Source organism: Silene latifolia, unplaced genomic scaffold, assembly GCF_048544455.1.
Source record: "Silene latifolia isolate original U9 population unplaced genomic scaffold, ASM4854445v1 scaffold_227, whole genome shotgun sequence".
Classification (NCBI taxonomy): Eukaryota; Viridiplantae; Streptophyta; class Magnoliopsida; order Caryophyllales; family Caryophyllaceae; genus Silene; species Silene latifolia.
In genome coordinates, this window is record NW_027413179.1 from 64,307 (window position 1) to 90,548 (window position 26,242).

The 26,242-nt window shown below is 37.4% G+C and overlaps 1 protein-coding gene and 1 long non-coding RNA gene across 2 annotated transcripts; both read right to left on the reverse strand.

Moving 5' to 3' along the window:
- Positions 1-1,069: 1,069 nt before the first annotated feature.
- Positions 1,070-3,631, reverse strand: LOC141638907 (uncharacterized). Its single transcript, XR_012542294.1, has 4 exons — positions 3,289-3,631; positions 2,734-2,774; positions 1,715-1,957; positions 1,070-1,611 (listed from the first exon to the last, which is right to left on the reverse strand). It is a non-coding gene; the product is annotated as an uncharacterized LOC141638907 (long non-coding RNA).
- Positions 3,632-4,916: 1,285 nt separating this feature from the next.
- Positions 4,917-7,048, reverse strand: LOC141638908 (embryo-specific protein ATS3A-like). The gene is made up of 3 exons (XM_074448086.1): positions 6,815-7,048; positions 6,355-6,462; positions 4,917-5,393 (listed from the first exon to the last, which is right to left on the reverse strand). The coding sequence occupies exons 1-3, from the start codon at positions 6,962-6,964 to the stop codon at positions 5,127-5,129; spliced, it is 525 nt and encodes a 174-aa protein (XP_074304187.1). The 5' UTR covers positions 6,965-7,048; the 3' UTR covers positions 4,917-5,126.
- Positions 7,049-26,242: the final 19,194 nt, after the last annotated feature.

Sequence of the window (26,242 nt, forward strand, 5' to 3'; positions counted from 1 at the left end):
TTTGATAGAGTGTACCCTGAAGTGTCTTTGCATAATTCTAACTGAAGTAATTTGAACCAAGGATTTTAAACTCCATGAAAGGTAAATGTTTTCTGTTTAATACTGATTGAAAGCACACATGAGTTGGTGCAACTTGACCAAACTTATCAGGATAGTAATCTTAACCGTAACAGTATAAACAACTAAATTAGAAACATGCCCTGATCTAGACACTTCATGCAACAACATTGTACTGACCAAGATTTAACAATACTGAGGTCAAACAAATTTGAAAACCAGTGTGTCAGTCTAATCTAACCTACTGTACTTAACTCAAGACCGCTATGGAAAATAAATGAGAGCGTATAAAAAAATGGAACATAGAGTTACATAGCATAATTAGACACATAGCTAAACACCATAGTGAGGAGGGTAAGCATGTAACTAAATAAATGAAAGCATACAATTTGTCAAATGTTTAAGCAAAATATATACCTTTGGAGTAGGCATGTGAAATTGTTGTTGATGATAAGCCATCAACCGTGCAGTGAAGAAGAGTTAATTGTGTTTTAGTAAACAACAGAATAATATCACCACTTTTGATAAAACCATATATAGCAAATAAGCCAATAATAAGTATGTATATATGTAAATTATAGTCATTGTCTCAACAATACCCCTCTAAAAGTGTAGTACTATAAAAGTAGTTTACATAGCATAAAATATGGGATTCTTTGAGATATCTTAACTAAAGTTTTGAGTAAGTACCAAGTTGGTATGCAAATTTAAAGTGTAGGGAGAAGCCATGTGTAAAGTGGTTTTATAGCCTTACTATATTTACTGTTCATGGGCCAACTCTTTTAATTTCTCAATTGAGAAAGTGAAGAAATCCTGGAACTGAGACTTCCAAGTTACTTAGTAACCAAGTACCAATTTTGTTGTGAAAATTCTAAGGATTATGAAAATGGTGTAAGTAGGGCCCTTGTAGATATGGAATGCTCACTATTTTAGATTTAATTATGTTTGCAATATTTGCTGAAAAAATATAGTAGTTCTGAGCAACAGTTATGATCACAGCTAAACAACTCAGTGGAAAGCGTGGAGCAAAATATTACATATATATACATTGTCAGCCAAAGTTTACAAACACGCAGTGTGTTGCTCAATCAATCAAAACACATCGTAGACCAAACTCCTAGTCAGGACACCCATCATTACAGAAGCTATCCGATTATATCAAAATAGGCCACCAGAACTTTCTAACATTAACTGATTATAACCCTACAACTTATAACAGGTGCGCGGCTAACTACTGATGCCATTTAAGAGACCTCCACAGTATAAGCTATAAAATATCAACCATGATAACTATCAATAGAGGAAGATGAGGAATCAAGTTCTTGAAGCATTTCTTCTCTTAGTCGCTCTTCATGTAGCGCTTCTAGATGGTCACAATACACATCAAAGATTCTTAGGGGCTCGTGGTGTCCTTCTGGCAGTATCACTATCTTCCCACAGGCAGAACAGATATCAACACTGCATTCCAGGCCAAGACATTCCGCAACCTTTCAAATAATTCAACTACTTCTCCTGTCAGATTATGAAGTTCTTCTCGTTTCAGCGCTACGGATCCTGCAGTAACTCAAAACAAAAGACGCACCAATAATCAGGAGATGTAAAGTAGCAGTAGGCTCTAGACCTTTATACTATATATAAAAGGTTGACTGGAACTTACGGTCTGTGACAATCCCACCCAATATTGGTACAGAAATTGGGCATGGAATGTTAACACACAGAGGGCGAAGATGTCTAAGGACTGAACCGTGTCGAGACAACAAGTCGAATACAGCGGTTGACGCCATGACAACATCTAACCGCTGAAATAGCTTTGGCGCATCCGACACAATGCGGTCGATTTTTTCCTGGATATCTCGGACTATAGCTGCATTCTCATTCATATTGCCTATCTCCTGTCAATCTACATATTCTCATAATATAATGATCATTACACAAGAGTCAATGGACACTAACTGAAAAGATATCTCACATAAACCAATTACACTACTCTTATTAAATCAAAGCACCCACATCTGCAATATCTCGGACTATAGCTGCATTCTCATTCATATTGTCTATCTCCTGTCAATCTACATATTCTCTTAATATAATGATCATTACACAAGAGTCAATGGACACTAACTGAAAAGATAACTCACATAAACCAATTACACTACTCTTATTAAATCAAAGCACCCACATCTGCAATGTCTGTCCTAGAACCACATTACAAGATCATGTTGACCAAAATTGAAAAGATAACTCACGTAAACCAACTACACTACTCTTATTAAATCAAAGCACCCACAACTGCAATGTCTGTCCTACAACCACATTACAAGGTCATGTTGACAAAGGACGTGTTGGTTGAGACAGTGCTGAGGCTATCAGATATGCTTTTCTGTTAGCGACTGTGATTAAGTAGCAGCAACAAACAACAATTGAATAACAATTATCAGCATTGATTCCTCAACAACAGACCGCTAAATCTAATCACAATACACAACCCTGATTAACTTCTGAGCAACTGAAGGTAGCAACTCTTAAAATTGTCAATCCAAAACCACTAAACCTAATCACACGACACAACCTTAGTTTAATTTCCGAGCCATTGAAAGCAAAACCGCTAAAAGCATCAATCAAGTTAAGATCACAAATTAACAATAAACTTAATGAACAAATTAACAATAAACTTACCAAAGAAAATGGTGAATAAAGAGGCGAGCAAAGCAGCAGATCTGAAATGATTCAAGATTAAGAAATAAGAAATAATGAGAGATGATTACAGATAGAGAAAAAGAGAATGAAAGAGCTCAAAATAACCAGGTGAAGAAGAATGAGAGACAAAGAATATAGAGAGAGACAATAGAGAGGGAACAATCAGAAAAAAGGTGAAAGAGCAAGAACAGTGCAATGGCTGTTCCTCACGTGAGACGCACGAAAGGCACTGCTCTACTGTTCATAAGCAACTTTTTTAGAAACTTTGGACATTTATAAGGGTTTTAGATGATTAGATGAGTCTAATATGGGTATATGAACCTAACAGAATTTGTGGATCCATACATGGGTTTAGTTTTTACAGTTTATATTGAGTTTGATGAAATGAAAAGTGATTTTCTCAACTTAATCCGTATGAAGCTTTCTATATATTCTTTGTTGGAATGAAAATGAATAATAAGGCTATGTTTAGAGGTAGTTTCTGAGGGCAGGGAGTCGGGCTGTTCAAATAGTGGTCGATAAAACGTCTAGAACCTCAGCTGTTCACTTCCGAGTCAAACTTCGGTCCTTAAAAATAACCAGGACTAAGATCGGAGACCGGCCGTGAAATATGCATGATGCAAATTTTAGAGGTGAATTCATATAGACATGTCTGACAGGTGTTCAATGTTTGACTCATGTGTATGTGGGAAAATGGAAATAGTAGAAATATTCATTGAAAGTTGAGAGAAATAGGACAAGTAATGAGGCAAATGGTAGGCTTTCAGATGTTCATAAACTTTATTTTCTAGGGAAAAAATAGTATAGTGGATGGTTACTCATTTTCATTCACCCAAGTGTTCACAGGTGAATGAAAACTATATTTAACAAAAACTATATTTATCTCACAAATTTGAACTATATTTATCTAACAAATTTGAACTATATTTGCCACTTAAATTATTAACATAAAAGTTATTCATTGTTTAGTTAATTTTATCTAAGAATAACTTGAAACGGTCTTATAATATTTAAGCTAAATAAAATATGGTTCCAAAAATACATCAACAATTAATTCCATTAGTCTTTTTTAGGACGAAATATTCATCTTATTAAAACGGGTAATATAAAATCAAACGTGCTTAGATGGGATGACTATTTTTCCCAATCTCTCGCCATTCAACTTATGATTTGATGTTTCACATGAGACTTTCTTCAAAAACTATAGAGTATAATATCTTCTGTAATTTATTAATCTTTACTATCCATAGAATTTTCGACAAGTTGCATGCGCAATTTTTTAAAAAATAAGGTTTTGTATTAACTCAGGTAGATTTAAAATCCATTTTCTTGCTGGGTATTTTTCCTCCACTGAGATCAAGTCGTTTTTTTTAAAAATATGTAAAAGGTGAATATTTCATGTTAAGAACGAAAGATTGAGTTGTTTTTGAAAGAATGAACAAAAATTGAGTTGTTTTTGTTAAATTTAGCTATTAATAATAGTTAGGTATCTCGTGTAACATTATATTCACAAATTTATTAGATAAAATTTATTTAAAAAATTTAAAACAATCCCGTGAATTTTCACGGGTGTTACACTAGTTTCTTTACTTTATGATCCGCCACACTGGTGGCAGGGGACGAACTATATTCCTGTGGAGGACCTTGTGTACGAGTATATATTAAAGATGTTGGGATGAACCATTATTATTAGTTTATCACACCAATGCATCATACTCATCATGTCATTTTTTTTTTTTTTTTCTTTTCTTTTGGCGTTAAAGAAGCCACAAGAGCTATAATAAAGTAAAAAGAATCACAATCAAAACTACAATTTATGTCTATTGTATTTCAGTCTTAACCACTAGAAGTAATTTAAGATGCTACAATGTAGTAGAATTTAACGAGGTAATTAAGCTTAGAAGTCAGCAGCCATTGAAGGAGAAATCAAGATGGAACCAGAAACATAGGTAATCTTAAACATGACGCACCATGAGCAAATCAAAATCTACCATTCAAGTGTATTACTTGAATCTGAGATGCCATGACCAAAGAATTGGTAAACACACAAAATTGCATAAGTTTAATAAAAGGGAAATGATAAATACAGCCCTAAGGGCTGTATTTAAGGACCCTTAATAAAACGCCAACTTTAGACATAATAAGCATAAGTAGGAAAACAATTTTAATGCAAACAATTTATTCAGAACAACAATATTTAACCGACTGAAGAGTAGAGTCTCAGAATATACACTGTCGTGAAAAAAAAACACACAAATATGGGAACGATCTTGATTACACATAGCACCATCAACTGCCAAGCAAGCAAGCAAGCAAGCAGATTCTGGTCTTATTTAGATATCAGAAACATCTATCATTCATCTTCACTTGCCCTATAGTTTTGGAGAGGCCGACACGCCATTGCAGTAATTGAATCCCCACCAAACATCACTTGGTAGCCAACCTCTGTAGTTGAAGGTAACTGTTCTTATATACGGACTAGAAATCCTCACACTCCCAACGTTCCAACCATCATAACCCCTCCGGTAAAGGTAGACATAGCATACATCATAAGTACAAGGTCCAGAAATATCAAATGTGTCAGTAGAGCATGCCTCAAATGTACCTGAATATGGATCATCTATCCTTGGCACATACACCTGGAAGAACAAAAAGATTAAAAATTAACATAGAAAATGAGAAAATCTATAATGTTTCCTAAAAAGTTGCCCTTTATTTCCTTATACCACCTCTTGATGATTTCCCAAGTATTAACTTGTGGATGTAATCCGGTAACAGCAAGGTCTGTTGGACTCACCACCCCCATCCCCCAAAAAACAAAGCACAGATTTCAACCAAAACAAAAATCAATAACCCCGTGAAAATCGAGTTCTAATCTATTCATGGTCTCCGCTCTCCTCCCTGGTTCTCTCTCATTAGTTATTTATTTGTCAATTGGGATTCAAGGACGAGTAATGCTATGGACCTTCACTTTCCGACCTCCAACTTACAACAACTCTTAGAAAACGTAAAATAGTTTCATTTTAACCACGTTTACTAGTCATCCATGTCTTAAAACATACGGAGTATACTCCATTATTCAATGTATTTGTGAGAGGCGAAGATTGGGAGAAAAGTTAAGAAGATAATTAAGGTGCTTGTCATTGCTCATTCAATGAGTAAACATAGTTAATTTTTGAAGAATTAGCTGGCTTACCAAAATCTATGAACTAATCCACTGAACAAAAAAAGAATCCGTCTTCTATTTTTTTTCGGGTGCTCTTATCTCACAACAACTGTAAGTCTGTAACGACCCCGATTTAAATATAGGAATAGCAACAATAAATATAAACATAAGTGTAACGGTCCCTTTGTCTCAAGTCTCTTCAAAGTAACGGATTTTGTCCGTCACAAATGAGAATTTGTGTTATTTTTTTTTGGACTCGAAAAAAAAAAAAACGATAAGCTCACAAGTCACAACAAAACAAAATAGTTACAAACAAGTGAATTTGAATTGCATTCAGGATATATCCATTACCTAGAACTCAAAATCAGAGATATGAAATTCTGAAAAATCCAAGCCCTATCAATACATTAGTATAATTTGTATATATACAGTACCTGATTGCCATAAGCATCACCAAAAGACAAACTAATTTGATCCCTGGTGGAAGAGACTGAAGAGCAACTTGTAGTGATCTGAACTCTAAATGAACAGGTCGATGCAGCCTAAGCATAATTAATAGCACATTTATCAGAAAACATAAGTGCCAATGCATGCAATAAGAAAATCACAATTTCTCTCTCGTGTAAGGCCGCCTTACACGAGAATTTATGTCAAAAGGGTCTTTTCGGTAACCGCTTTCTAAATTATTGTTTTGCTTTACTACTATATTACTGTAAAACCCCATCACAAAGACACTAATTCGAAAAAAGGGAAGTACTCTTTTGCAAAGTTCCTCCTTTTTTGTACTTGAAAACACTTTGTGCCCCAAAAGGATTGGAATCAAAAGCATTGTAATCTAAAGTAGCCGTATAAAAAAGTAGGAAAAGCAAAGAGTAATTAGAGTAGATTAGAGACCTGATTAGGCTTAATACGGAGAAAAAGTAAAGGAAGTGTGGTTGTAGAAGGGAAAGTGTGGGTATCTTTGGAAGAGAGTGATGAAGCTGATGCTTTGAAAATGATGAGACTAATCACAGAAATCATCAAGATGCAATACTGTTTCCTCATTCTTAATTTGATTAGGAATTATCGATCTAACCGAATTTTCGAGAGCCTCAAGTTTGGAACGCTTCTACCGATTATATCAATCGATCAATCAATCAATCAATACTATATATATTAATTCCAGAAACCAAGGGACTTCAATGTAATTAAAGAAATCTATACAAATTAATTATACTATATAGTTTTAAAATTAAAATAATAAATGATCTCAATGTAAATATTATAATTAATTATACTATGAAGAATATTTTGGAAATTACATTAAAATAAAGTAATTAAATTTAGAAAACACAAGAATATAATGAATTTTCCTTAAAATTAGGATCTCCATTTATGTAATTAATTATATATAGAATTATACATTAAATTGGTTATGAAGGAAATGGTATAAAATGAAAGAAATGTATGAAATTCCCTTTGATTTTCCTCCTTGTTTGGTATATGAAATATGAAATATATGGAAATAATTCCAAAAATTCAACCATTAAAATAAAGTAATTAAATTTCAAAACACAAGAATATACCACCAATTTTCCTTAAAATTAACATGCTCCATTATGGAATTAATTAGTATAAATCATAGAATTATACATTAAATTAAATGTAGTAAAAGTAAGGGTGGGGGAAGAGGGTAGCGAAGGTAATAGCTCCGGCATAGTCTCCGGTGAAGTTGGCGGCTCCGTGCGAAGCGAGATTAATAAAATTAACGGTATAAATGTTCATGGGAGTGGTGTTCATGGTACTCAAGTGAAGTAAAGAGGGAATCAATTTCAAACCTTGGGGGGGTGAGTTGAATGGAGATAGAGACATTTTGGGTGTAAGGAAGGAATGGAAGGGGGAAAGGGTAAGGAAAAAATAGCAAAACAAACAACAACAAAGGGAATGAAAGGATGTGATTCCCTTTCCTTTTCTTTTAGACCCCCAACCAAACGCCCCCTAAATGTAGTAAAAGTAATAGTAGCAGCAACGAGATTAATAAAATTAACGGTATTAATGTGAGAGTAGTGACAGTTATAATAATGATAGTGAGAGTAGTGAAAGTAACTACGAATGTAGTGAAAGTAACAGTGGTAACAATGAGAAAAAGTATGAAGAATTAAATAACCAATCGACTCAAGAAAATATTTTATTTATTTAAATATAGGTCGGATAAAATTAACGGGAATAATGAATTTAACAGGAAAAAAATAGAGAAATAATTAGTAAAAGAAACAATAGAACCACGGGAGTAGTGAACGTAATGATATTAAGAAAGAATGTAGCGGGGTAGTGAACGTGTCTCATAATTTGAAAATAAATTTTACATTTCATCATAATTACAAGATATACGTAGAAAAATATATTACAAATAGTAAACGTGTGAGTTAGACAACTCCAGCATAGTTTATTTCATTGAAAATAAAATTTAACGGTAAATAGAGGTAGCCCGGGCGAAGCCGGGCACCAAACCTAGTATTATACTATACGAGTAAACGCCATTAGAAGGACCTCAAATATCATATAAAGTAGTTATTAGGACCTCAATTTTCATTGTGTAGCTTTAAGGACCTCAAAATTACTTATTGACCAAACTACCCTTGTGCATTAACATATATACTCTATATTTTTTGGTACTTGCTAGATTTTTGTCCGATTCAATACCATTATTAGATTGAACACTAATAAAATCGAACAAATGTGACGGATTTATTTTTAGCTACGGAGAGCCAAATCACTTGTTCGGGATTAGACAAAACATTAAATGTCTTTTGGACAAATTTTCATTTATCAGACTAAATTATATATGTTGTCAAATTAAATATTTAGCATACTTATTACATCATAAAATAATATTGTCAAATTCGAACGAAAGATGTTACGCGATTTATAATAATATTTTGTTAATTTAATTTGAAAATAATCATCATATATTCACTATTAAGAAAAGCGTTAAAAGCAACGTATCGTTCCCGCTGCAAAATGACACATATCCATCGTTAAAATTATTTTGCGATCGAAAAGTCGTCGCAAACGGCCAATCATGATTTTTCCTTACAAATAAGAGTTTGCGACAATTTACTATTTTTCTAAGAAAATTCTGTCTTAAACAAACTTTGACAATTTTTTTCAAACAAGTACGTTAAAGACGGTTTATAAACATTCCATGTCGATGTGGGACAAATTTAGACGGAAAATCAGTCGTGATTTCATATAGTCTGTACTAATTTTCCACTCAAGCCAAAATGTCCCGGGAATACCAAATACTCAGTAGCGAAATCCAAAAATCCATATAAAAAATAAATCCGTCGCAATTCGATTTGATTATCAATCTAATAATGGCGTCTGACAAAAATAATGCTAATACCACAAAATATAGCATATATGTTTCGATTTGATTATCAATCTAATAATGGTGTCCGACAAAAATAAAGCTAATACCACAAAATTTTGCATATATATGTCAATATGCAAGGGTATTTTAGTCACAAGTAATTTTAAGGTCCTTAAAGCTACCCAATAAAAATTGAGGTCCTTAAGGCCACATTGTATAATATTTTAGGTCCTACTACTTGTGTTTACTCTTGTTACTCTATACTATACGGGTCTTTCCATGACTTAGGGCTTGTTTAGGATAAAACTAATTGGGTTTTTTTGTCAAAAGCTACCTAAGATTTGTCTCATTTACAAATACACTACCAATCATTTTATTTTTTGCAAGACAATACTTTAATTTTTTAAGTTTTGTTGTAAACTACCAAAACCTATTATTCGGCCAAATTTTGGTCAAACTCCGGCATTGACCTTATTTACTCCAATTCTCACGTGGGAACTCTCTTATTTCCTCATTTTTTTCCCTCATTCGTCTTTTACCATAATCCCCATGCCTATTTCCCTTTCTTCTTGACCTATTTAGGATTGGTGAATTTTATTTTAATCCCCCATCCATTATTTTGTAATGAGAAAATGTAAGCAATGCAATTATGCAATTAAAAAGAACCAGTATTTGAGTACATTACATTGCATTTCATGTCAAAATCACGTAATATAACATCTATTTGAAGTCTAAATTAGCCAGCATTGAAATACATAGCAAACAATATTGAAAACACCAATCCTATGAATATCTTAGCTTTCTTCTTCTATGACCTCAACATCTCCAACACAAATCTTCATCTCATCACATTTGAAATCAAACTCTTTCAAATGCATCTTCTACTTAACTCCTTACTTAAGTTGATTAACTTTTCTCATCACACGAAACTTCAAGATGTTTTAGGTACAACATGAATGCCACAGTTGTATACCTTTCTTCTAGTTCAGGTTTTCGTGGATCTTATTGAAGTACTGGACATTGGGCAAAACCAGAAATGGAAATGAAGGAGATAAGAAGAAAGATAAGGGGGTAGGAGAAGATGATGGTTGTGAATGAGAAAGGGGTTAAATCAGGACAAGAATGAGGAGGGAAGAGAGGGTGTTGATTTTTTCAAGGGAAGACAAAATGAAAGGGTAAAAAATGACAGTTCCCACATGATAAAAGGAGTAAACAAAGTCAATGCTGGAGTTTGACCAAAATTTGACCGGAAAATGAATTTTGGTAGTTTTCAACCAAATTTAAAAAATTAAAAGTAGTGTCTTACAAAAAATAAAATGATAGGTAATGTATTTGCAAGTAAGACAAATCTTAGTTAGCTTTTGACAAAAAAATCCTAAAAGTAATTATTACTTGAGTAATTGAGTTTAAATGAGAAAAAATTGGAGGAAATTATGGTACTTGGAGATAAAAATGGGGGGAAGATTTGGTAATAGTCCCCTTCTAGGTAAATAATAGTTGCCTACCTCCTCAGTCCAATCCCTTCTCAAGTAATGTACTCTCTCCTAGTCTATATATTCCTTATTTATGGGTGCCACGAGAATTAAGAGTATTTGAATTAAATAACCTAAAGTATTGTGATAGGGTGAGGTAATTGGAGAGAAGAAAGGTATTGTCGGGTATTATTGTGGGTCAAGTGATTAAAATAAGTATTGTTGTGGGGTGAGGTGATTAAAATAAGATAAAGTATGAGTATTGTGGGATGAGATGATTAGAATAAGTATAAAATTTTACTAAATTAGGAAACAGGGAATGTATTGTGAATAGATGAAAAAAGAACGAGGAAAAGTTATTTAGAATAGGAGATAGTATTAATTATCTCCACATGGAGGTAATAATTCCTCTCTAACCTCCATTTTTAACCCTCCACAATAACCACAAACCACTAATCTCCTCCCATTTCTTCTTATTTTAGCCTCTATTACTGAAGTAATAATAAATGTTTCATTGTTTCTCTTGGACTATAGACCCGTGACTAGAGATGGAAATCGTGTCAAGTTGGTCGAGTCATATTGGGTTCAGGTCAGTCTGCCCTTTCGAGTCGGGTTGGGTCAGGTTTAGGTTACTATTGGGCCGGGTCATTTCGGGTCAAACGATGTATCGAGTAGGGTCGGATCATTATCGGGTCCGATTACTTTATCAGATTACTTCAAATTTTTTATCATTAAATGTAGTTTTTAGCCATTATTTGGTTTAATTAATTCAATGTTAAGTCAAACATATAAATCTAAACACAAAATCACTTCCAGTTTGATCAATATTAAGCTTAATAATTGTCGGGTCATCAATTTAATCAAGTCTGTATCGGTCGGGTTTGGGTCACTGATCAACGAGTCATGTCGGGTTATGAGTTATTATTGGGTTGGGTCAGTTTCGGGTTGCAATATTCTCGGGTTGTGTCGGGTCGGGTTTGCTCGAGCTGTTTGGGTCAGGTCACTCGGGTTGGGTCAGACATGCTAACTCTACCCGTGACCAAAGTAATCGAATGTTGGTATAAAATTGTTTGAGTTGGTCTTTCTTAAGACGAGTAAACTTCACTTGAGCATCCGAATCATATGAAAATGCACAAATTATCATTTAAAAATTAAAATGGGTATATTTGTTTTAACTTAAACATGGCAAGTAGTCAGAATAAACAAAAACAGAATGCATAGGAGAAAAAACAATAGATTTGTCTTGTTGGAATAAGTGGGTTGATACTTAGATAACACCAAAATGGATAGGACACGGACAAGAAACGGACATATGACACGACATCCCATGAAATTTAGGACACTTGACACCTTATTTAAATTTAATAAAATATATATGAAGTATATTTTACAGTTATATACGTACAATTTTATTTTCGTAAAAGTATTTATTTGATATTAAATTTAAATAAATGATTAAACTTGACCGTAACTATAACTTATTCTCATTTCCCACCCAAACCCCCAATCTCCTTCGACATCTAATTCCTCGTATAAAGAACAACATTCACCCCCAATTCAAGTCATTTCCCCATCGTAAACCAACTAACGCACACCACTCACCTTAAATTCAACTTAATTCCATTTGAAAGTTTGTCTAAAATGTGTCCAAATACCATAGACACATGTGCGAGACGTGTCCAATACCATGGACACATGCCCAAATAAATAAGGAAAGTTAGACACGGCTTTATAGGTGTTCGACATGTTTAGACTGCTTGTTCTACAAGAACCTATCCAACACAGCATGAAACACGAGACGACTAGTTAAGAGAAGTGTCCGTGCTATGAGACTTACTCATGAAAATATAGCATCACAGCTTTAAGTATTTAGGGAACAAATAACTAAATAAGAACCTATGAAAAGAACTGCTGTTAGTTTTTCAATAAGAGTTAGTGTAATAAATAGATTTAAGTGCTCGTGATTTATTATTTTACCAATAATGTCGAACAACTTTATATATATTTTTTTATTCAAAACATCTATACAATATAATTAAAAGTCTAACTAAAACACCTAATTAATTGTGACATGACAATAATTTAGTGTGACGTGGCAATAATTTAGTTCATGTGGCATTTCTTGCATAGTAGCATATATAAAAAAAAAATCTCAATTCCCAATATGATACGTGCCTAATGTATAGTCTTTTTAGCCTATTTCAGCACGTATTGCTATGCATTTCTATACTGTTTTTATGGTATTTTGCCCCGAATTGGCTATTTTGGTGTATTTTGTCCTTTTTGTAGGAATGATCGCGAAAGTAGTGGAACCATACTCCTTTTCGTCCTTTTTGCATGCATTTAGAGGAGACGGGATTGTCCCAGAGTGAGGTACTGCATTTGGAAGCGTCATGGCACGCATTACGAGACACTTGGGTGAAGACGTGAGCTAAAATGAAGACATAATCACTCGATCGAGTGGTTCCTCAGTCGATCGAGTGGTTTCTACACCCCTTGATGGTCGATCGAGCTGTTTCTCAGTCGATCGAGTAAGCTGCACAAAGACCAAGTCCTCGATCGAGTAACCATTTGGTCGATCGAGTGAATTTTGCTGAGAAGTTGGTCGATCGAGTGGTTTAATCCACTCGATCGAGTGGTTTTTTATGGGTTTGGGCTTTAATTAGCCCGCGTGATGTTTTATTTCGCATAAACTTGTTTTGTTTGCTATTTAAGCAGTGATTACTAGGTTAATTAGGATCATCTCATATACTATCAAACTCTCTACTGTAACCTTAGTACGTTGCTTTGCTTTTCCCTACTGTTACTTTACTTGGGTTATTATTGCTCGGATTCAGTTGTTCTTTACGCCGGATTCGCACTGATTGTAATCCTTTCTCTCCCTTTATTAATAATAATCATTTGTTTGCTTTAATTTCTCATTTGTGTTCTTATTTCTCTTTACCCTAATCTCCATTATTGCGATTTATTGTTTATTCATTATGTTTTCTGCTGGTAAATTATTTGCTGTTAGTTTAATCACCGATATGAGTAGCTAAACTCCCTTCATGTTGGGATTAGGGAATCTGCGGTAGAAAGATGACGATTTAGTAGATGAATTAGACGAATTAATCACGAGACTCTGTCACTATAGCAATTTAACTGTAATTCCCGACCTAGTTGAGTGCACGCTTCTATGTCACCCATTAATCTGGCTAAAATTAATCCTGGATCGAAAGATTGGACTAAATAAGCCTGCTATAAACAGTAGACTACCCTAATGAGGACGAAAGTTAAGTTAGTGGTATTTTAGGATAGAAAGTGGACCGAAAGGACCTTTTAACATCCGTCTCACATTAGTTCGTCTGAATCATTTACAGCTGAGTTATTGGACTACCGTAGTGAACCGAAATCCCGACATGTCCCTCTCTTCTTGATAGTTTAATCGTTTTTTATTGCCTTTACTGCTCTTTATTTTATTTCTCTTCCTTTCAACTTCGTAGATTAGAACCAATTTCAAACAAACCCCCAATTGTTACCATAGGATTAGAAATGAGACCTATAATTACATTACCTCCCTGTGGATTCGATACTCGACCGCCTCTGCTACATTTTAGTTGAGACCGTTAGGTTTTATCTTTGATAGGGTTGCGATAGCCGTGTCAAATTTTGGCGCGTTCGTTCGTCGGGGAGGCAATTGTTCAATTTATTAGTTGCTTTATTTTTAGTCCTTTCCAGTCTAAGGGACACCCGTTCCTTAGACTATTCTTATTTTCTGTTGTAGTTTCTTCTTATGCGCAGGTCGCAGGGTGGTCCACTACTACCATTCGATCCTGAGATTGAAAGATCCTTGCACGTAAAGAGGAGATTGTTTCAAGATCAACAGTTAGAGGAAGAGTCTAGTTCTCATTCCAACTATTACGAGAACGAACTGTTCGAGGACAATCCACCGTCTTCTCCAGTTTCCAATTCATCAGTTGAAACCGTTATTTTTCCAGACTTTCCCGAAATGGCCGAAGAAGCAACCATTGCCAGTCATTCTGAACCCACGGCTGAGGATCTTTACAAGGGGTTCGAGCTACCAGGGGAGGCCAGGAAATTCGAGCCGAAACCTTCTTACCTTAATATGGTTGAGAAGAATCAGTTCGGTGGGGCTGCCAACGAGGATGCAGCGAAGCACATGGAGACTTTTATTGATTATTGCTGCTCCATACCCCCACCTGCTGGCGTGACAGCGGATCAGATAAAAGAAACCATGTTCATCTTCTCACTCCGCGATGCTGCGAGGGAGTGGTATAGGGATTTAGACCGAGCTGCTCACGGTATAACTGATTGGAGTTCATTGGCTTTAGCGTTCTATAAGAAGTACTTTTCTGCATCGAGGACTATTGCCATTAGAGCTCAGATAACGAGCTTCAAACAAGGGCCCGACGAGAATTTTCACGAAGCATGGGTTCGATTTAAAAAGCTAGTAAGTACCATCCCGCACCATGGTTTCGAAAAATGGAGCTTGTGCAATCATTTCTATAATGGTCTGTACGACGATCAGAGGGCTATTTTGGATGCTGCAGCCAATGACCGATTTGATGAAAACTTGAGAGCAACCAAGGGGTGGAAGATCATAGATGATTTGGCCATCCATAAGGCTGAATATGGGAACTCGAGGGGAAATCAAAGAAGAGTTGCTGAGTCTTCTTCTGTCGCTGTGCTTGAAGCTCTTACTGCAAGGTTTGACAAGTATGAGCTAGGAGGAGCCTCCAAGGGAGGGATGTATCAGGTTAATGCTATGACAGACGGTCCTTTCGTCTGTAGAAGATGTGGAGGAGAGGGGCATGTCTCAGATCATTGTCCCAGTCCTTTTGAGCAATGCGCTGCCTTTCAACACTACAGGCAGAACAACAGTTACTACGAGCCGAATGTCCACCCCAATTTGAGGTGGAGTAGTCAGAACGTACTCAATCCCACTGCCCCTCCGTATCAGCCGTATATTCCTCCACACAAGAATCAACAGGGCTATCAGAAGCCTCCTTCTTTCAACCCTCCTAACCAAGGTTCATCATCTTCTAGTGGGGTGAGTGAAATGGGTGAGCTTAAGTCCATGATGCAAGCCATATCAAAGCAATTGCAGCTGAATGATCAACAAAATCAACAGCAAAACGCGTCATATAAGGCACTTGAGACTCAAGTTGCCCAACTTGCTGCAAATCAATCCTCGAGAAAGCCGGGTCAATTACCGACTCAAAATGAGAAGAATCCACATGAGACGGTAAAACTGATAGAATTGAGAAGCGGTCTTTCCTATGAGGGACCAAAAGTGAAGAAATCAGACCCTAGGGGAAGCCGTTACTGATGGTGAACAGTGTACTATCGAGAAAAAAGGGCTCACGACAAAGCAGTTACTCGATCGACTGAAGACTGGTGTTCGATCGAGTGGAAATGGTGAAGAAACAGGTCGATCGAGCGGTTTTCCTGCTCGATCGAGTGAAGAGGAAAGTACAGTTGGTCGATCGAGTGGAAATGTTACTCGATCGACTGACAATGAAGAAGAAACTGCTCGATCGACTGAAGAAGTTGATCGATCGAGCAGTATTGATGACAGGGAAGCTTATTCGAGAGCCTGCTAGTGCTCGTTTAAGCGAGAAATCACTGGAAAGACCTCGTTCGAGAGGTAAGAAGCGTCCAAAGGATACTGAACTTGCACCGGAAGATACATTGGAAGCGAGGAACAAGAGGCTCGAGATACCAATCACGGTTCCCTTCCCGAGGCGGCTGCAGAATACCAAAGTTAATCAACAGTTTGGCAAATTTGTCGAACTTTTGAAGAGTTTGGAAGTCTCCGTGCCGTTTCGAATTCTTCGACTAAGGTACCCTCTTATTTAAAGTTTATGAAAGAAATTTTAGCACGTAAGAGGACTATTAATGACAGTGAGACCGTAGCTTTGATCGAGGTGGGGTCACCCTATTTCAAAATAAGTTACCCCTAAGCAATCGGACCGGGTAGTTTTTCGATTCCGTGTCATATCGGTATGCAGTTGATTGATAATGCGCTATGCGATTTAGGCGCTAGCGTAAGTGTCTTACCTTTGTCTCTGGCTAAGAGACTCGGTTTGACAAAACTGAGTTGCACCAACATGACTGTCCAGATGGCCGACCGTAGTCTATCACGGCCATTAGGTATAGTAGAAGACGTACATGTTCAGATCGGGAAGTTCTTTATTCCCGTTGATTTTGTTGTCTTAGATATCCCCGAAGATGCACACACCCCTATCATTTTAGGGAGACCATTTTTGTCCACTGCCCGTGCAGTAATAGACGTCAGGGAGAAGACTTTGACCTTTCAGGTAGGGGATGAGGAGCTGATTTTTCATCAGTCCAAGTTCCGGAGAGCTCCCATGCAAGCTTGACCTTGCAATGCTCTCTCTTCTATTGTTCCTATTATTGACACTCCAAATGAAAATTTGGAGAATTGTGCCATTATTGTTGACCCTCCGCCTCAGATTGAGAGCAAAAAGGAGGAAAGTTCGTCTGTTTTCCTTGCTGCAGGTACAGATGAAAGCAAGAAAAGAGTTGTCAAAGGATGTCGTGCAACTGTTGTCAATTAAACTGGAAGCGAGGATGCCAAAGAAGATGACAGAGGAGCAAGGACGAGTAAAGTTCGAACCTACATAGACTGGAATTACATTCCTCCTACTGTCTCAAAAGATAATTCAAGCTCATGGAAGATGAAGAGGACAATCAGCGTTGCTGAGGTGACGTCCTCCAGTCAGAAGCCCACGAAGGGGCTACTGAATTTTGATGGGAATTAAACGGGGAAATGCCCCGTGTAACACCTTGTAATAGATAATTTTTGAATTTCTTTTAACTTTGTTTTATTGCGTTTTAATTAGGACAATTAGTTTTAGACAATTTTTAGCATAGACGTAAGACTATAGACTGTGTTTTTGCGTATCTGGTATTTTGGGAAACTCTTGGATGTGTTTTTATGCAGGTTTGGGGAAGTTTCACGCAATTCGAGGAGGAAAAGACGAAATTCAAGAGCCTACAAGAGGAAAGTCCTCGATCGAGTACTTTTTGTACTCGATCGAGTGAAATTATGGTCGATCGAGTAGTTCATGTACTCGATCGAGAAAAGCCAAAGGGGCAGCTGGTCGATCGAGTGGATGTTCATCGATCGAGCAACAGGGACATCAAAAGTCCTCGATCGAGTGAATTAAAATCACTCGATCGAGTGAAATGAACAGGACACGGGAGTTTTCTAAACTTAAACTCTTAATTTCATTTTCTATTTCACTTGCTTCCCTAATTCCGTCTAACCCTTCCCCATAATTGCGATTTCAACTCCCCAAAATCCCCAATTTCTTGCCCAAATCACCAAATTCGTCACCTACATTTCATTGCAAGCATATTAATCTTCAATAGCCCCTTGATTTCCCCTCTATTTGTGTCCATTTTCACGGTTTAAAAAGGGATTTAGGGTTTGCGGGTTTTTCGACTGAAATCCGCCTTTTTTTTTTGCTTGTTTACTTGAGGATTAATTGCATTTGTAGGTTCATCATCATCAAGTAAGTGTTTCATTCACCCTCTTTGCATTTTATCTTCGATTAATTCGAATTTCATGAGGTGATTTTGAACAAGGGTTTCAAAAATCCATGTTTAGTCGAATTTTTTCGATTTAATTGTGTTTATATGCCCTGATTTAGCTTGCTTGATGACTATATCCCAATTCCTCGCTGTTGTTACATGTTTGATTCGAAATTTGCGCGAAATTTCCGCGATTAGGGCTTCTAAGTCGAATTTTTCGACTGTGAGACGGTCTACATGCTTTCATGCTTTGTCTAACTTCAGTTCTTGCTTACTTGCTGTTGTTGTTAACTGTTTTCATGTTTTCCGTCCCCTTTCGCCATTACTTGCTGTGAACTATTGGGAAATCATGTTCTGTGAGTCGAATTTTTCGACTGACTAGGAGTCTTATATGTTGCCATATGCAGTTCTCATGCTAGCTTTAGTCTCCATTAGCAGTCATTACATTGTCAATTTATCATCACTCACGTACTGTATTCCGAATTTCAGAGGAATTGTTGGATTTTATCTGCTGTACGTCGAATTTTCGACTGATAGGGCCTTTATGTGCTGTCACATGTTGGTTAACGTGTTGTTTTAACCACGGTTAGCAGCCGTTCTTCTTATCATGCCCTTTATCATTTTGCAGGATGGATACTAGTTCTTTACCTTCTACTAGTACCACCTCCAGTCCGTCCTTGAGCGAGTCAGTGGCCCCTGCTGCTGCCACTAGCTCCACCTTAGTCACCACCGCAACCTCAGCTACTGTTTCTACCCCTACCAGGCCTTTCTCTATGCTGGGTCGAGGAGCCACGCCTCGATTCCCGCAACCTGGTATGCTGCCACCTAGGCCGAGTCAGCCGGCTAGCCACCTAGCCATTACTTCCATCCCTTCTGGGGCTGTTGCTACGGGAGAGGCCGCTCTCACCCCTTTACCAGGGATGCCCACGGTACATTTCCGAGATGAGACGGGATATGGCCTTGGCTGTATTCCCGCTCTACGAGTTCCATATCCGAGCACGGCGACCGATTCCAGCAGGGTGGCCGCATCCCTCCTTCTACCGATACCCAGAGGGTGGGTGCCCTCCACTCCCTTCTGACTCAGAGGACGAGGCGGAGGAGACACCGGTAGCACGAGAGGTGCGGTTGCGGGCTGAGCAGGCGGCACAACGAGCTGCCAGAGAGGAGGCGAGAGACCCACCGTTTACACCGACTGCGGAGGATGTGGCTGGGGATGACGATTAGAGTTTCCCCTAGTTTGTTGCTGGTTTGGGGAAACCGTCTTGTTGAGTCGGAGTACCAGGGAGATGGCGGTGCCGACGGCGACGAGTAGCTACTGGTCTACTCACTTCCCCAGTTTTCTGGCTGGTTTGGGGAAGTCCGCGTTTTGTATGTTTTCTTACTCTTTTATTTTGTCTCCTATATTTATTGCTTTTATTTTATTTGTTGGTTGTATATTCCCGATCCCCCATTTTTCTGCTGGTGTATGCTGGAGGACAACGAGGGCGTTGTCCGTTTTGGTTTGGGGAGGGTATTGCATCCTTTTGAGTCTGCATCTGCATTTGTTCTGCATTCACGTTTAATTTTTCAGCTTGCATTGTTGTTTATTTTCAATAAAAAAATCCAAAAAATCCAAACAATTAGAAAATTTCAATAATTCAAAAACATTTCACGTTTATTTTTGCATATAGGTTGAGTCGGAACGGTAGATTCCCGTGATGAAAATTGCACTATAACTTGTCATTTTACTTGAGCCTTGCACTTTTATTGATAGTTTTTAGCTTTGTCGTACGCATAATCTACGAATTTCTGTTCAAATATAAGCTGACTGTTTAGACTTGACCTATAAACTGGCAAACTACTTAAAAATTCTGAGTTTTTTAGAGCCACAACTGGTGCCATTTATGACCAGTTCATTAGGAATTTTGAGAGTAGTACTCCTTGCATAGCATGTTCACCTCATTTGCACATTTATGACATTCAATTTCTCGTCAAATGCACATATTCGGGTTTGTGGTTGGTGTCACATGCAGGGAGGGTCTTGCAAATTCCCCTTTCTTTATATCTTTCACCCATTTAGCTCCACATTAGCCAAAACTTGTCTTTTTGACCCATTAGCTACATTCCAAACTAAGCCTGCCTAGTCAAGCTAGTTAGTATGTTCTTTTGTGGTATGTTAGCCTTGCAGTTTGGTCCGCAATTCTTGTTTGGAGTTGGTGTTTGTATTAAGGAAGGAGGAAAGAAGAAAAAAAAAGTATTGAAAAAATAAAAGAGAGAAAGAAACGTGAAAGAAAAAAGAAAAAAAAAATATATGAAAAAAAAAAAAAAAAAGAGCTGGAACGAAAAAAAAAGAGAAAGAAGAAAAAAATTGTGAAAACAGTTGTGCCCTCTTGTTAGAGTTGAGAAGATGTTTGAAGACGTACAATCGAAAAGGATTGTTTGTTCAGTTAGTTGTTTCAAACGGTGTTTTTAAAAAGGGAAGTTTGTGACCGTCTGACTCCTCCGTTCTATCTCACATTTTTTGAGGAGATTGTGCTTTGAGTCTAGTGAGTTTTGTGCCAAGTGAAGGGCACTTGTACTTAGTTTTTCAGTCAGTTGAGATCCGGATGGTTTCATTATGGTCTTGTTAGGAACTAGCTTGACGCTTTTACCTCCACTTTTCCATAACTTGTTTTGCCTTTTCTCACCTGAACCTCACTATTCCCATATTATTTGCAAACCCTCGGCTGTGACGGACATTATCGGTTGAAATTTGTGCATTAGTACTTGAATTGTCTTTCATTTTTGTTGCTTGCATGCTATGTAGGTCGCAGTTAGGTGAGTGACTGTCTTTTCTTCTCTCTTTTACATAATACATTTGCCCTTTGCTTCATGAGAGAAGAGTGACCACGTGAGAGTCCAGTTTTGTTGATCTTGCAAGGTCGATAGGTCACTTTATTTCGAACGACTTATAATTCGTTTGCGTATTGCTTGGCTTTAACTGTTGATTTTTGTTGCATTAAATTGGTTCAAGTAGACAAGTTGAGCTAGCTCTGAGTTATCATTTCCGTTCCATTAGTTTAGTTTTGAGTTTACTCGAGGGCGAGTAAAGGTTTGGTTTGGGGAGATTTGATATGTGCCTAATGTATAGTCTTTTTAGCCTATTTCAGCACGTATTGCTATGCATTTCTATACTGTTTTTATGGTATTTTGCCCCAAATTGGCTATTTTGGTGTATTTTGTCCTTTTTGTAGGAATGATCGCGAAAGTAGTGGAACCATATTCCTTTTGGTCCTTTTTGCATGCATTTAGAGGAGACGGGATTGTCCCAGAGTGAGGTACTGCATTTGGAAGCGTCATGGCATGCATTACGAGACACTTGGGTGAAGACGTGAGCTGAAATGAAGACATAATCACTCGATCGAGTGGTTCCTCAGTCGATCGAGTGGTTTCTACACCCCCTGATGTTCGATCGAGCTGTTTCTCAGTCGATCGAGTAAGCTGCACAAAGACCAAGTCCTCGATCGAGTAACCATTTGGTCGATCGAGTGAATTTTTCTATTTGAGAAGTTGGTCGATCGAGTGGTTTAATCCACTCGATCGAGTGGTTTTTATGGGTTTGGGCTTTAATTAGCCCGCGTGATGTTTTATTTCGCATAAACTTGTTTTGTTTGCTATTTAAGCAGTGATTACTAGGTTAATTAGGATTATCTCATATACTATCAAACTCTCTACTGTAACCTTAGTACGTTGCTTTGCTTTTCCCTACTGTTACTTTACTTGGGTTATTATTGCTCGGATTGTTGTTCTTTACGCCTTAGGATTCGCACCGATTGTAATCCTTTCTCTCCCTTTATTAATAATAATCATTTGTTTGCTTTAATTTCTCATTTGTGTTCTTATTTCTCTTTACCCTAATCTCCATTATTGCGATTTATTGTTTATTCATTATGTTTTTTGCTGGTAAATTATTTCTTTGTTAGTTTAATCACCGATATGAGTAGCTAAACTCCCTTCATGTTGGGATTAGGGAATCTACGGTAGAAAGATGACGATTTAGTAGATGAATTAGACGAATTAATCACGAGACTATGTCACTATAGCAATTTAAGCGTAATTCCCGACCTAGTTGAGTGCACGCTTCTATGTCACCCATTAATCGGCTAAAATTAATCCTGGATCGAAAGATTGGACTAAATAGGCTGCTATAAAATGAGACTACCCTAATGAGGACGAAAGTTAAGTTAGTGGTATTTTAGGATAGAAAGTGGACCGAAAGGACCTTTTAACATCCGTCTCACATTAGTTAAATCGAATCATTCTGGTGAGTTATTGGACTACCGTAGTGAACCGAAATCCCGACATGTCCCTCTCTTCTTGATAGTTTAATCGTTTTTTATTGCCTTTACTGCTCTTTATTTTATTTCTCTTCCTTTCAACTTCGTAGATTAGAACCAATTTCAAACAAACCCCCAATTGTTACCATAGGATTAGAAATAGACAGCTATAATTACATTACCTCCCTGTGGATTCGATACTCGACTGCCTCTGCTACATTTTAGTTGAGACCGTTAGGTTTTATCTTTGATAGGTTGCGATAGCCGTGTCACAATACATAAAACTTACTCTCATAATTAATGGTAAAAAAAATAAGTGTAAATAATTGAATGAAAAACCTTTAAAATTCAACAATTTACTTTTTGAACTATCACGACAATAATTAATCATTTTAATTATGTCGTTTCCTCTTCCAAGTTGAGTTTTCTCCAACTCTCACCGCTTGTCTTGTTGTTTTTCTATAAATTTATTATACATTTTAAGTGGTTGATGCTTTTATAACCATTATTAGGTGATTGTTGATCTCAAATTAGGGATCTTATATTTTTTTTTAATTTTTTATTAAACGTATATTTTTGTGTAATTTTATTATTATACTTTCTCGATCAACCTATTTGAATTTGTATTTTTCTATTCAAGAGTATAGTCATCTCTAACATATGTTTTTCTTTTCCATTTCATATGAACTATTATCAAGGCATATACTAAAACAGAGCATACTAAAAAGAAGCGAAAGTGAACCTTCAAGTAAATATTAAATAGTATGGTTTCAAAATTCTATTCCGCATGTTTTTAAGTTTATGTGTGTGTGTGTGTGTGTGTTTTTTTTTTTTTCAAAACATGAATAGATTATTTTATAGTCTTCAATACTAGTTTTATTTATATATAGGATCGTGGACTTAAGTATAATAAGAGATGGACAAAATTCTTGAAACAGCTGTAACACTCTCTTCTTACCCGACCAAGGTAATTGGGATATGTTACCTTCTCGGTTTCCCGAGGCGATAAATCGGAGATACGATAAAGAAACGTTTATTATAAATGGCGAGTTTAGTGATTAAAAACCATAGACTAATGAAAAAAATACAACTCGTAGCTATTATACTCATCTAACTAACTACACACGTCTCGTGGCTCATCAAGCTCGTCTCGTCTCCCGCGTACTATCCAAACAACTTGTGCCTAACCTGCTCCCCAAATGACTAAAGGACATCATATGGATCAACACAGGCCACCCCAAGAGAGACAGATGACAAATACACAGATAAAACAAACGTCAGTTTCAATAGACAAATAAAAGATGACACGACTCAAGTGTAAACATGCAACATGACTACTTATGTGAAAGAGATGCTATCAAACCCCCGCCACCACGGTACCGGGACACGCCCAGACGTACCGACAACCACACTGGTACCGGGACACGCCCAGACATACCAACAACCTCAAACAGGTACCGGGACACGCCCAGGCATACCGGGTCCGGAAGCCAACCGGATCCCCTGCCAGACGTCGTGTCTCAACCACACGAGTCCCTCCGTAACTCAAGCAATTAATGTGCACATCCCTCTTGGAGTGGGAAACTCCAAGAGGCGACTTAAGCGTAAGATGGTCTTCTAAACGTCTTACGTCTCCGAAACAACAACAACAACAACAACAACAACAACAACAACAACAACAACAACAACAACAACAACAACAACAACAACAACAACAACAACAACAACAACAACAACAACAACAACAACAACAACACAACGACAACAACAACAAATCCTCCAACATGTGATAATGACCAATACATGAACCACAACCAACATATCATAATTATCTTCTTAATGATGTGATTACCACTAAATATGTTATAATGCAAATGCCCTAATTATGTAAAACTAACTACAACATCAACATAAACATCACATTATTGAAACCGAGTAGGATTAACCTACATTATAGCATTCTCCTCAAGCTACTCGAATTCGGACCAAAACCGTCTCATCCTATAGAAATCACATAATAACTATCATAATACATCCTATACTAATATATACTACAAAGCTCCTTATTATTACCCCTTAATTACCCCAAATACACCTACTAAATACTAATTAATTACCCATGACGAATCCCCCCAAAAGTTAGGGTTTAAAGACTAGAAAAGGAGAGATCTTTACTTACCAAGTGAAGGAGGTGTTGAGGAAGGTGGTAGATCTTCTAATCCAAGCTCGAATCCCAAGTAGAAGGTGTTTTTGAGGGTTTTATAGAGAGGGGAGAGGGTTTGGAGAGATAAGGAGGAAGGTGGAAATGATTTAGGGTTAGGGGGAAAAGGGATTAAATCCCCTGTTCTAAAAACAGCGGCACTCGACCGAGTGCCGAGTCCACTTGGTCGAGTGGACGCACTCCACTCGGTCGAGTGGACGCACTCGGTCGAGTGTACCTTCACTCGACCGAGTAAACCCACTCGATCCGCAGAAACACCACACGGTCAAGGCTCAGGTCTAGTGTAAGGCTATTTTTCCCTTTCAAGTGCTCTCTTATCGGTCTAAATCTCCTCTCACATGTCCCGAGGTCTAAGTATGGGTCCCACAAAGGTCGGGTATTACAATCTTCCCTCCTTAAAAATGAACTTCGTCCTCGAAGTTCGCCTCTTCCTCAGTTTTCCTTAACATTTTCTTACGGCCCATTCGTGCCATGCCTCCCCCCCCAAGACTCTTCCTTACACATACGCTTGTCTCTCTCGCTAGTGTTTTACCGTACGTGCTATTTTGTGTTCTCATGTCCTTTCTTATTCCTAAATGTTGCATTCAATCCCCCTAAAAGAGAACTTCATCCCGAAGTTCGCCACTTGATGTCCCGCAAGAAGGATTCTCTTTATTCACTCGATCTAGGCTCATGGGTTCGAGTACAAGTCAAGCTCAACATTCATTACCACTCTTATGGATAAGGCCCAGTTGTATCATGTATAGTTTGTGACTCTAGGTATACATGTATAGCCCCTAACTCCGTACATAACAATCATAACGCAGCCGACTACTTCGCCTACTGGGGCTCACTCTCTTCCATATTCCTTACTCCTGACTAATTCGTGTTGTGCATAAACCACGTGATTATGCATTTATTCTTATCCATCCTCATATCATATCGTCTTGCTTTAGTTGCCACAAGACCCGGTCGTGTAAGACTCATATAATTCTCGCTTATGTTTACCAATTACCGCATTATTATTATTATCCTTACTAAGCATGCTAGGTTTCATCCATCGGTTAGACATATTCCATGTCACAACATATAAAATGGCACATAACAATGTAAACAACTCATTCCAGTTTATTCGTTGAGCATTTCTACGTTCATATAACTATTGGGTGGTCGGTAGGGTCACAAAACGAAAATACTCAATCCATGTCGGTTCAAAACCATCAAAACAGAAACAGAACAGTCCACTCGGTCGAGTGGAGACTTACTCGGTCAAGTGGGGGTGTCACTCGGTCAAGTGATAGTGTTAGTCGGTCGAGTGCGGGTCTTTACAGAAAGTTTTCGAGGTCTGTTTTCGGCTAACTCGATCGAGTGAATAAGGGCACTCAATCGAGTGGACCTCCACTCGGTCGAGCGAAAGCGTCACTCGGCCGAGTGTCACCTGAT